Source organism: Telmatherina bonti (assembly GCF_933228915.1).
Source record: "Telmatherina bonti genome assembly, chromosome: 13".
NCBI lineage: Eukaryota > Metazoa > Chordata > Actinopteri > Atheriniformes > Telmatherinidae > Telmatherina > Telmatherina bonti.
In genome coordinates this window covers 12,821,239-12,834,311 of record NC_136611.1, presented here as the reverse complement: position 1 = coordinate 12,834,311, position 13,073 = coordinate 12,821,239, and the positions used below count along the sequence as shown (strand labels likewise).

At 41.2% G+C, this 13,073-nt stretch overlaps 1 protein-coding gene across 1 annotated transcript; it reads right to left on the bottom strand.

Moving 5' to 3' along the window:
* Positions 1–479: 479 nt before the first annotated feature.
* On the bottom strand, positions 480–13,073 carry hic2 (hypermethylated in cancer 2; the record flags this gene model as incomplete). The annotated part of the gene is made up of 2 exons (XM_079250654.1): positions 12,997–13,073; positions 480–2,295 (listed from the first exon to the last, which is right to left on the bottom strand). The coding sequence occupies exon 2, from the start codon at positions 2,241–2,243 to the stop codon at positions 480–482; it is 1,764 nt and encodes a 587-aa protein (XP_079106780.1). The 5' UTR covers positions 2,244–2,295; positions 12,997–13,073.

Genomic DNA, 13,073 nt, shown 5'->3' with positions numbered 1-13,073 from the left:
GTACAGACTGGGATTTTGAGTTTATCTGTTTGAGGAGCACTCTAAAAACAGAAAGACAGTGCTTCAAGAGTGAAGAGAGGAAGGCTGCAGAGGAGTTTAAGGTGAGGGGGCTTGACAATGTATCAGTACCCACATTCACATTTAACAAACCAGAAGTCACACCACTTCACTGTGGCTTTATGACTTTGGAGAGAAATAGGAGTAAATTTGTCCCTGTGGAACTCCTGAGAGGTGAGGAAACGTCATTTGATAAAACATTGACTTGATCCTTACATCGACAAGATCCCACCATCACCAAGAGAGCACTGTGGCTAAGAGCTACATCATTCACTCAGCCAGGGTATCGTACTCTGGAATTAATATGTAGAACCATGTGTCTGCATGTGATGGTGTGCATTTCTTTGCTTAAAAGATGGAAAAAAAGGTAGAGAAATGTTTCTTTTTTTTCTATTCCCAGAGTTCTTTGGCTTGATGCGTTTCTAAGAGGGCGAGGTGTGCATTCTCAGGTGACTGATGAGGTTGCGCTGCTGGGTAAACTTCCCACCACATAGCTGGCATTCATACGGCTTCTCCCCAGAGTGGACACGCATATGCTCTGTCAGACGGTACTGCCGTGTGAAGCGCATGCCACACTCTTCACATGCAAAAGGCTTGAGGCCAAGGTGGCTGCGCATGTGGCGTGTCATGGTTCCCCTCTGGGTGAACATTTTGCCGCAGATGTTGCAGGGGAAGGGCCTGGTCAGCCAGTGACTCTTCTCATGTTGTCTCAGCGTTGCAGGGTCTTTGTAACTCTTACTGCAGACTGTACACTTGAATGGACGTGTTTCGGATCCAAAGCCAGAGGGACCAACTGGTGCAGAAAGGTCTTCTGCTTCCTCTTCATCTTCCTCCTTCACAAAGGTCCCTCCCTCCTCTTTGATGTAGAGCTCGTCCTCTGTGTGCGTTTCCACGTGAGCATTGAGCTGCTCAGAACTGGGGAAGCCCTTACCACAGGGAATGCACACATAGAGGTTATCCCCAAATGCTGGCTCGAAACCTTCCTGCCGGTAAACATAGTTAGCACTGTGATGCCCTCCTCCTGAACTCCCTCCACCTCCTGCACTCTCGCCATCACTTTGACCACTTTCCTCACTGTGGTCCTGCCCATTCTCTCCTTCCTCTTCCTCAACTTTACACTGGAAGGATTTATCAGACACAAAGCTGCTGCCACTACCTCCGCCAATCCCAGAAGATCGGCCATCTTTGGGACCTACTATCACCCCGTTTACAAGAGGCCTTTTGTGATCTTCTGACTTCAACCCTGACAACTCTCTCTTAGGCCATTCATTCTTGCGGCCACCCTGCCGTGTTTTCTTCTGGGGCGGTGGGCCATCAGACTGGTTTTGGGTTTCCTCTGAGGTTTTAGAGGAGGAGTTGAGGTCCATAGTCTCTGAGATGCATGTGTCAACACCTGGTAGGGTGGTTGAGGAGTCATCCAGTGAGGCACTGTTGGTTGTGGATACTGAGGCAGATTGAGGGGATTCTTGGGAGTTGCTGTGCGGGCTGAGGGCATCAGTGGCTGTGCCTGCAGAGTGAGGACTCTTCTTGGACAGGTCAAGTCCAAGATCTGGCTCCCCAGCACTTGCTCCACTGCTGAGATTACCATTACTGCTGCCATTGCCCCCATTTCCATTCTTCCCAGAGCTGCCAACAAACATCTCATCATCTGAGAGCTTGTCCCGAAGGCCTTCATCAGGTTGTGGTTGGTCAGCATCTGAAGGGGTCGGGTGATAGTGGTTGTTGGAGCCAGCAGGGGTAGAAGAGGAGTGGCGCTGGTTGTTGAGGCGTAAGCGACTAAGGGGACCTGGAGTGGAGGGTTTCCCTGGCAGGAGTTTCCCACCATTGCGCTTGAGCTTCTTTCTGCACAGAGCAGCAAGGTCGTGGAGCTGGAGGTAGCTGGCTGCTGTCAAGAGGGCACTGAAGTTCTGCTCACTGCTCTGGTCTGAAGAGGACAGGAGCTTCCCAGTGTAGATGAAGTCGAGTACTTGTCTGAATATAGAGGGGTTGACCATCTCTGTGTCGAGGTTGATGAGATTATCGTGGAGGACCAGAGATTTGAAATAGATGCTGCTTGCCGCCAGGATGTTCTTGTGGGCCCGGAAGAGAGCATTCTCCACCACGATGATAACATCACACAGGAAGCCCTTGGCTCTCTGCTGGTTGAGTTGCAGCAGCAGTTGTTTGGCATGATTTGGCAGTTCCATTTCCTCCTTCCTTCTGTCCTTCTCTCTCTTCCTACACGAGCACCACCTAAAGCTAATGGGAAAGGAAGAAAAGGTGGTTAGTTTTGAATTAATAAGAAAAACAATAACTGAATTAACACAAAAGCTTGGGCTCATGTAATTTTGTTCAATTAGGCTTATAAACCACATAAGGATTCAGAAGACTTACTGAATCTTAAACGCACAAGTCTGAAATGTGTAAGTAAATCCAAAACTGAACTCAGGCAATGCTATCTCCAAAGATTGTCATAACAAAACAGAGCTTTCCTAGTTCGGGAGGAGCATTTTTTCGTGCAAGTAAAGTTCTTTTTGCAGATCACAGTTACACCATTTGCATGTTTTACAAATGAACCAAGTCGTATTTTTGCAGAAACATCAAGTCTAATCTCTCACAGGGAAATTAACAAACTATTAGCACACCATGCCATGTAATTACATGGAGGTATAGAAACTGGAACCTAGCCCTCCCTCTCATCTTCCTTTTTAAACAAATTGCAACCTTACATGGATCAAGTTCTGATTGTACACATTGCCACTGTTCTGGCACAAAAGCCGTAGGGGCGGAGAGAAAGAAAGGGTAAAGTAACTTCTTCTCTCAGGTGCCTCCTCTCAGCTTCTCTTCCCCATTTCATCAGAGTAACTCTAGTTTCGATGGGATGCCCTCTTTGGAAGCATGGCTCACTCAGCCTCCATTAGGTCATGGTAATGTCAGCCCTGCCCTATTGTCTGAAGGTGGGGGTCGGTGGCACAGCAGGGCCGGGGGAAGGGATTAGGTGACACCTGAGCAGGTAAAACTACACAAGAGTATGGGCAGAAGAGTAGAGGGAGGGTGTGGCTCAAAGACAAGGACAGCATCACTTGATCCTCCAGAGAGGCCCTCATTTATGGAATTAGGACAGGTGAATCTCATTCATGGATGACCCACTACACACCACATTACTGTTACTGTTTTTTTGGCACTTTAAACTGTTTTTGCATGAAAAGTACTTTAAAAACACAGTTTTATTTGATTTTTACTACTTTAACACGAGAAGAAAATATAGTTAAAAACATTAAATGTGGTAGATTAAAAGAGTGTGGCTGAAATATACTTTAAAGCCATATGCTGGTTTAGGCAGGAGGTCTTTTGGCACAAGTTTAAATTGATACATCATTAATGCCCATGAACACAGTGTGTAGCATATTACAAGAGATTACACAGTAATGCAGAAAAATACTTAACTCAAGCTGTAAATATGTGTGAAAATGCAACGTTTTAACTCTGTGCCAACCAAGAGATTTACTGAAAATCATGTTTTATAACCCATGACAAGGAAGAATGGAGCATTTCTTCAATTTAGAACTGAGAGCTATGATTGTACTTCTGTCCACTAACACAACTTGTATCAGTATGGTGCGTAACAAAACTAAACTGTAACATGGGGAAATATTTCTGACCAATTTTCAAAGGCAGCTGTGAATTCTTAAATCATACTGAATGCAATTGGAGAAAAAAAATTTCATGAATTGAAGCAAAAAACAAAAGATTAAAGAGACAGACTGCAGACTGTAAGACAGCTAGAGACTCAACTTTCTGTATGAGCAACTTCTCACCATTAAATTAAATTAAATGGACCAAAATATGCAGTAATAGACATATAAAAAAACATATAAGGAACAGAGAAAACATGCAGTTTGGACTTAGCTAACCAACCACTAGTTATAGTCACTTCACTGGTGCAAATGTAGAGACAAAAAGGTTTATGTGGTACTCCTGAAGCTCCCCAGTTACTAGTTATAGTATCAGTTTCCAAGGTCCACAGGAATAATTATGATACACCTGCATTCTTCATCTTGGATCATGAAATTTCAGTTTCAATAAAATGATTCTCTCCCTTTTCAGCTTTAAACATTAATGCCAGGGTCCTATATTTCAGGCCTACAGCCACCAAACTGATTAGAGGATAACATTAAGATGCAAACTCATAAAAGCTGCCTCTATATAAGATGGCTGATCATTGACGTGTCTATTACATGTAATACTGAAGACTGTGAAAGAGCAACAAGGTTAAAATTGCTAACTGACGATGGCTGAGTCTGTCATGGTCTGACTAGCTGATACAATCAGTTGAAGTGATCATTACTCTCAGGTCCACGCCTGGGCTTGCCTCCTGTGCTTTGACACTTCTCATGGTCTACCCCTCCCCCATCTTTCCTCTGCACATCTCCTCTTCTCTCTTTCATCTCCCCAATCTCACCAGCCTCTCACTGGGCATGCGGACATATCCCAGGAACAGTTCACTGTCCCCACTGTTAATCATAATGAGCCGTTCTGGAATACATAACCCAGATTTGTTAATCGCAGTACATGGGAAAGGGTTCTATGGCTCTAAACCCTGCAGGCAGTAATGGAGGAGTGCTAAGAGAAAGGAGGGCCTCTGCTACGATGCCAGCCAGGAAGCCGTATATCATTCAAGTCTCTCTTTTAACATACACACCTCTGCATGCTTTACGTGTGGGGGTTCAAGAGGTTTTTCCAGCAGACCGACATAAAAAGGGGGCTGGGCTCAGCATAAGAGAGGACAGCTCAGGAGGTGAAAAAAAAGGAAGAAAAAAAAAAAGAGCCCTCCCCCATCCCCCTCCTCTTCTCATCCTCTGCTCTCCCTCTCCCCCAATTCACCCATGCAGCTACACTCCCCCTGGCCCCTTCAGTGCTGCGCCGTGCCGGCTGGATTCCAGGGGGCTGCTAATGGATTACGGCTGATCTATATGCAGCTAGAGTGGGACACGTGTAGTCCCAGCTCCGTTTCTAATGATGCTGCCCAGGAAAGAGGCATGTTACAAGTGAGGAGAGATAGGCCTGCTCTGCCATGATAGCTCCATCTGTGAATGCTAGGTTTGCACTTAAGACACATTTCAAAATATTACACCTAGAGATTTGTTCTTGATCTTTAGCATTGCAATCTCACAATGTAAAGTTTTGGTTGGATGAGCCATTAGGAGGGTGATTAAATGACAACAAGAAAATGATATCCAGTCAGCAGGATGCCTTGTTTACATCTAACGTTACGTAGCTGGCAAGCAAGATTTCTTGCAGAATTGGAAGATTTATTTTTAAGCTCTCTGCATGGCTGGCATGACAGCTGGCATGACAGTCACTCAGAAGAAGAAGCGAGACTTGCTCATGCCAAGTATGGCACCGCATACCGATCAAACTAAGCCTTTGGCTTGAACTTTAACAGACCAGGGTTTATGTCGCCTTTCAAGCACAGGATCAGCTTACCTTGCTTGCAGTGTTAACCTTTTAAAAAACACAGGTTTGATCACACAAGGGGCAACCTCATTTTACAGCCTCAACCTGAACACACCTCAGAAGTTGAGAATCTGGGCTGGCCCATATATTCATCACAAAACTGACAGATTGGATCGTAACGTGGCTGCAAGTTTGTTTATTACTGTAAAACAGTGAGCATCAAAGCACCCCAAGCAGTGAAGCGACGTCTCCAGAGATCTCACAGATCAGGTTTGACTTAATTTACTGGCACCTGTCTCGGATCCTTTCTCCAAGGAGTTTATGGATTAAACTTCAAATGCGTAAAACCTTACAATGTCAGTGCTTGTGCAAGGAAGGTGACTGAGGGCGCAGTAGGCTGTGGCACTAATCTCCTGAGCAGAGGGTAGAGAGCCAAGAGAGAGGGCAGAGGTGAGGCAAAGTCCTGTGGCGCAATAACAAAACACACCCTACGACTGCGAAAGGTCACTGGTTGCAACCCGAAAGAAAACAAGACTGAGCAGAATTTTAAAAACGTGTTCAACCTTAGGCTGTACATCTTCGTTTTTCTCTGACACCAAGCTTCTTTTAAACCAAAAGGAAAAAACGTAACAAAAAAAACATAAATGAACTGATTCAGTCCGTCACTAAACTCTCTGAAGTCTGTACAAATGGTGAAGAGACGATGACTGAAGAAGCAGCAAACATGTACAGGAGGGCCTGGATGTCTGCACGGACTGAAAGACGGTGCACTTAAACACATGCACTCCACAAACACACTGACACACAGAAAGAGGAGTATGCTGGTGGGCAGGGGGAGTGGGGGAGGGGTCTTGGGGGGGGGGGGGGGGGGGGGGTGCAAAGCCAGTTTGAAATACAAACACCAAGCAACCACCTCTGAGCCATTTCAACATGGCTGACCTTGCTGCACAGATATGGCTGATCCATGCAGGACTCGTGGGTGCAGCAATTATCAGACTTTTGTTTCTCAAATAAGGTAAAGGATGGCTCGTGACACAAAGTGGAGATTAAAACAAAAAAAAACTGGACTTTCCAGCTAAACCACTTTGCATGTGCCATTACATCAATGTAGCAGTACCCCAAACATGTTGACGTGTTTGTGGCAGCTCTTCTGAAATATTCTATGGCTTTTATTTCAGATATTGTAAAATATTTTATACTTTGTTTTAACGCCATTTTATGTGTTAATACTTACATTTTTTTGTATTCAGGCATGCAAAAATACTTTTTTAAAAAGTAATTCTTAATAATATTGCCATGTATTTTAATAAACATTAAAAATGCAAGCAAGCTCCTGCTAACAATACTAAGTACTGAAACATTTCAGGCTCTTTGTTCTGAAAACACTTCAAATGTACAGGGTCATCGCTGTTGTAAAAGGAATAAACATCCTTAGAAAAGACGTCATTTTGAAGGCAACATATGTTGCTTCTGTTTTGCACGTTAGCATTTTAAGTGGCTTCTGTGAACGCATATATTAATTTTTTTTCTTGCTTCATAAAGCATTTCTACAGTATATTCTTATCAATGTGGTTATATCCGTTGTTGATGAAAGACAGTTTTGAAGTCATTCAGTGTTTTGAAGGAATCCAAGCTCACAGGAGTCCAGCTAAGTCCTGCCCCCTTCCCTTTTACGCACTGAAATTTATCCAAATTTCTCAAATTATCAACAAATTATTTAAAATTTTGAAGTATAAACTGGCAGAAAAATTGAAATAAATTGTACTTTTTTCTTTGTGAAACATTGTTTTTAAACATTCCAAGGATTTTTAATCACACATTTAGTGACAAATTACAGCTCCAAAGCTGATCTGTGGCTAACGCTGTTGCACCAAATCATTGGTTAACATCATCTCTTTGAAAAAATTTTTCACCACTAGATCTAAATTCTTAACAGCCTCTTTTTTTTTTAAATCTGTTGCAAACCAAAATGCAAAAATGGATACATGATAACGCGTTTTAACCAAAATGACAAGCCAAACCATCTTAGATTCACAATGTCTGCAACAAAATTTCTATAATGTAGTAATAACTGCTTGTTTTATTAATATGCCAGATATTTGTCCTATAAACTAAAATAAAGAGGTTAGAGCTGCATATTAGGCCCCATCAGAACCTGGAATATGCAGAGAGATAGTACTTCTAAAAGCTGTTATAACAAGTAATTTTCAAATCATGACTTTTTAAACTCTAGTATGCTTGAGATGCAGTAGAGAAGGAAAATTAGTCCAACTCTATTTAAGATTAGCAAGCTGTGGAGTGCGAGAGCTGACAGTTTCTTGCCACCTGCATGTTTTACAGTCTATCTGCTTTTGTAGAAGCTGGAAGACTTATATTACCTTTGGATTGGTCAAAAAATGCATTTTCCCATACTGCTATACTGTTGCCACAATAATACTTTGCCTATCTGAACTGTGTCACATATACACATGCAAAACCTCATTTAGAAAGTCTATTCGGCACATGCAAAGTGTTACAAAGTATTAACAAGAGGTTCCTTATGTTCTAACCCCATTTAAGGTCAGACATTATAGGAGGCTATGATGTAAGTATACGAACTAACAGGATAAGTGAGAATTTATTAAAACCTCTTTTAAAAAAATAAAGATTAAACGAAGAGATTGTTTAGGATGCAGCTCTTCCGCCACTTAAACATGAAGAGTCCAATACCCAGATTTCTTCCAGGGCTTATAGAGTTAAAGTAAAAACTACTTGCTGTGGCTTTAGCTTGAAATATAAACATGGCTATAGTCCATAAGCGTCTGATTGGCTTTGATGCCGAGCATCTGCTGGAATTCTGGACACAGATCCCATTTTGAACATAATCTTTGCAGAAAAGATGTTAATGACATGGGCTGTAGTAAAAATGTTCAAACACATTAGGATGAGACACCATGGATTTGTTCTGTCTTAGAGACGTAACATTTTTACATGGCCGCTGGATCTAAGCTGCAACTGAACAAGTGCACAATCACAGTGCTGCATTGCTGAAGGGGAGAAACATGCCGCAGTCTAGGGAGAACCCCTCCAATTAACTCATTTTCTGTCAGGCAGTTCAGCCATGTTGCAGATGAACAAGTCATGCCCAGGGTGCAGTGGAATGAAAAGGGCTTCGTTCATCTCATCATAGGAGGAGGGGCAGAGCTGTATGTGCACCTTAAATATACCAATATATAGCCATAATGTACAGAAAGCTAAGTCAAAAATCAAGCATTGCATTTTATTTGGAGCACTTCTCTTCTTACAAATTGCCCAAGATTGAACAAAACACAGATATCATTAACACTGCAGATTGCAGAGTGTTATGCATCAGATGCATCACATTTTTTAAGTACTAAAAGAAGCTCAGGTGAAAGCTAAATCTAACAAAAGCAGTAGGAAAACGGGATTTCACATGTTCATATCATCTGCAGTGTGATAGCTACAGATGTTTTGCCTAAAATGGGTCGAAATCCAGAAACTTCTATCATAAAGATTTTGTCTGCCTACAACTTAAGGTCATGATTGGCTGCAATAAAAAATATTTAAAAAGCCTAATTACACGTATTAAAGATGTAAATGACAGATTATATCCACATGAAAACCATTTTAGGTCTCTAATATGTTGATACAGCCCTGCACTGACCTCATGTAAATATACACATTCTGGTTAAAGCCTTTTGGAAAAAAAAAAAAAAAAGGATAAGTCAGGGTGCGTTAGCAAATCCATAATATCAGAAATGCCTCTGATGTAAAGCTGTTTTTGGCCTTTCTCTCTGTTTAGTTTATCTTAGTCTACAGAGACATTTTTATGTTGTTACATGAGAAGATGACAAGCTAAAAAAGGGTTTTAACTCTTCCTACATGCGTGTGTGTTTAGATTACTTTTACCTACAATGACCTGGCTAAACCCAGTATGCTTTTTACAATGGGTACAGTTACATGATGTTTTTTAATTCCGAATTAATAATTTAGAATTAAATAATTCTGAATTAACATATTCTCCTATGAGTTTACATGAGGATAATAATTCCGAATGAAGGTTTACATGAAACACGTCCTCACTTAATTCCTCTTTAGTGCGGCAGGTTTGGATGTATACCGGAAATAAACAAAGGTGACTTCCTGCTTCCCGTCTTTTCAGTCGTAACTTGTTTAATCCTGAATAGAAATTTGCATTCGGAGTAAAGTGTTTACATGGTATTTTTTTCATCAGTTTAAAGCGGAATTAACTTTTATTCGGAATTAAAGAGGAATTATAACTCCCATGTAAAAACACGGATTGTAGCCTGATTTGGGATACTTCTCCACTTAGCATCCAGCTGTTTAAGGTATTAAATGATTTGCATCAATGTGCATCCGACCATTTCATCATTGTGAAAAAGAACAACTGAAGAGTTTAAGCAATGGGTTTAGTTTGAGTGTGCATCTTTGCTCCATTTCATCTATGCTTTACTGCATTTTGTGGCTTACCCAAAGTGGCCCCTGGAGAAATTACATAAAGACTGAAATAAACACTGAAAACATTCACCGAGACTAACTAACAGAAGGACTGCTTAACACTTGGCACCCATACATACTGTATCCCACTGTGTTCCCTCAGATGTGAAGTAATCAACCACTTCTCTAACAACTGAACATATGATTGATGTGATAAAGGGACCTCTGTCTTGATAAATAAACTTGATGAGATAACACCTACACACACACACACGCACACACAAACAGAGACGGCTTGTAAAAAAAAGCAGCATGCCCACATGACCCAGTGCCTAATGGTTTGGTTAAGGACAGCAGGTCGGGTGAGGAGACAGCTTGTGTGATCCAAGGCTTCACAGAAGCTGCCCCTCTCCCTCCTTTCTCCACCTCCTCTTCTTCCTCCAGCCCCTAAACACTGCATAACCTTCTGGCTATCAGCGCTACATTCCACATTCTTCTTCTTAAAGAACAACAACCCTGCCCTGAGGTGCTTTATCCACTGAACAAACCAAACTGCCCCTCAAACAGGCAGCGCAGAGCAGAGAAAAGCAGGCCGACCTGTATAGCCTCACTCAATCTATAAGTCCTCGTCCAACATGTCAGCAGAACATATAGCCTAAGTAGCCTTCTTATTGCATTGTGCTGCCCACACATACCACAGTAAGCCATGAGCACATTGTACACAGGATGCTGAGTATATGTTGAAAAGGGGAAGGGACAAGAAAGCTGAGGCAACCAGCAGATCATGAGGCACACAAACACACACTGGCCTCAAATTACCCTCCAGGCCAGAATTTGCCGTCCATATATTAATCAATGTAACTCGTCACACTGATCAGTTGACTGGGTCATTTTTATGGCCAGAATGAATTTGTTTGACCCTTGATATTAAGGTCACCTACTTAACTGGCAGCAACAACAACAGACCATAAAAATAAAAGGTTACTGTATTTTCTGCTCATATCCTCTTTAAGTTTAACTTGACGATACAAAGATTCCAGCTTACTGCTTATCTGCTACTAGGTCTAAATAATGCATTCTCAGTGGCCACTTACATTTCTGCATATCTGCTCTAGTTTACATGAGATACATTTTTATAAAGCAATGCTATTGCATGCACTAAATACAAACTGCCTCTTATAGATGAACCATTGATATCATCAAATGTTTAAGGCAGTAGAGCCAGAAGTCCCATTCCTGTTTCCAGTTAGATTAAACTGTAGTTGGATTTAACTTGTACAGGCTTCGAAATGGGGTTTTTCCAACTGCAATGCTGAAAAATGCAATTCAGACATAGTTTGAGGCCAGCAAACCAAACTGGGCAACCCAATACTTCCTACTACACTTCTGGCTGGGTGTGACCAGTCAAACTAGCATCTTGTAATCTTCATATTATAGGCTTCAGCACCCTGCCACTCAGAGCTGGATAACATGCAGTGAAAACAGATGACTGTATATTCATATTATCCTAATGCAAAACCTTCTTAAGTCAACATTTTACAAATATTGAGGAAAAAATATTTATAAGCTGAACGCCAACAAAAAGTTTGAATAGGAGGAGGCAAACAAGAATATTGTGAAGTATTTAATCATATTTAACATGCAAGTTAGGACATGTGGCTTCAGCTACTTTAAATTAATAATAAAAAAGGGCCCTTTTAATACCAGAACTCCATTTAGAGACTGTAACATATATCATGACATAAATGGGCTACTAAAGTTGTAGATAAAACCCTAAAGTGCAATGTGTCCCTTTTCTTAAGTTATAATTCAACATTTATTTTATGTAATCACTTAGGGCTAAATAATTCTGTAACAAAAAATAAGTGTGAATAAAGGGAAAACAAATTATAAGCATTCCTGTATCTTATTATCGGCATGGTACTTAAACAGCACTAATCTCAATGGGAGCCAAGCTGCCTTCACACCTGAGCACATACATTGTTTGAATACATTTGGTTTGAACTGGGTTTAACAATTAAAATGTGCGACGTGACCTTCTGATGAGGGGTTTGTTTGGACTGAGCAATTATCTTACGGTCATAAATCCATGTCATGCAACATAGTTTCATTAAAACACTTCAGTTTGAGTTCATGGTATGACAATACACCCACACAAAGGTTCATACATTATTTACATATATATATATATATATATATATAATTTATATATTTATATATGTTCATGTAAGTACGTTTTCAAACTTGAGTTTGTTGCACCTTTATGATATTGGATACGTTTGCAAGTCGATACTGTTCAATCATTTTAATTTTGGCTCTACCTAAGACCAAGGTGGCTTAACCTACATATAAACAATACAGGCTACACCATTAGGCATCGGCTGCAACTGTTAATATCTCTGAGTAGCGGGTGATAGCGCAAAACATCGCGCGTATATGCCATTTAATTTCACATTTTAAGGAAAAAAAAAAAGTGAATTCCTTTTTGAAAAAGTATGATCAGCTTACAATGCACAAATCATTTTCAATGAGTCATTCTGCTCGTCATCACATGTTGAAAAATAATGCAACTGCCATCACAGCTTTTTTTTTTTAACCAGAGAAAAAAGGAGCTCAACATTTCAGAGAGACCATTTCTGGGTCCTTTCTGTCGCCTGATGTGCTCTGCCAGCCTGGTAATTATCTGGTAACACACGCTCGTTCAATGGGGCATCTCCAGTCACGTTACGACGCAAAATAAACGTTACAATAATCGCAGACTGTATATATTTTACCGTTTAAAATCATACTTTTTAATAACTTGCTTTAAACAATGTAAGATTTGTCCATTTACCAAGCAGGATGGTGTAAGAGTGAGAACAGGCACCAGCAGCAAAGCCCGTTTTTGTTGGCACGCCGTGGAAAGAAAAAATACACCACAGTAACGCTGAAAAACCTTGCGATTCTTGCTGCAGCTGGGAGGAACCGACGTGAACAAAACTAGGCATGAAAACAGCTCCGCTATCCACAATAAACCTGAAAGAAGAAATAGCACGTTTAAAATACCTTATTACATCGGTAGGATCGTTCTCAAGCGTTCTTTACCATCCTCTTGCTCATCTCACAGCCTTCGGGACGCCATG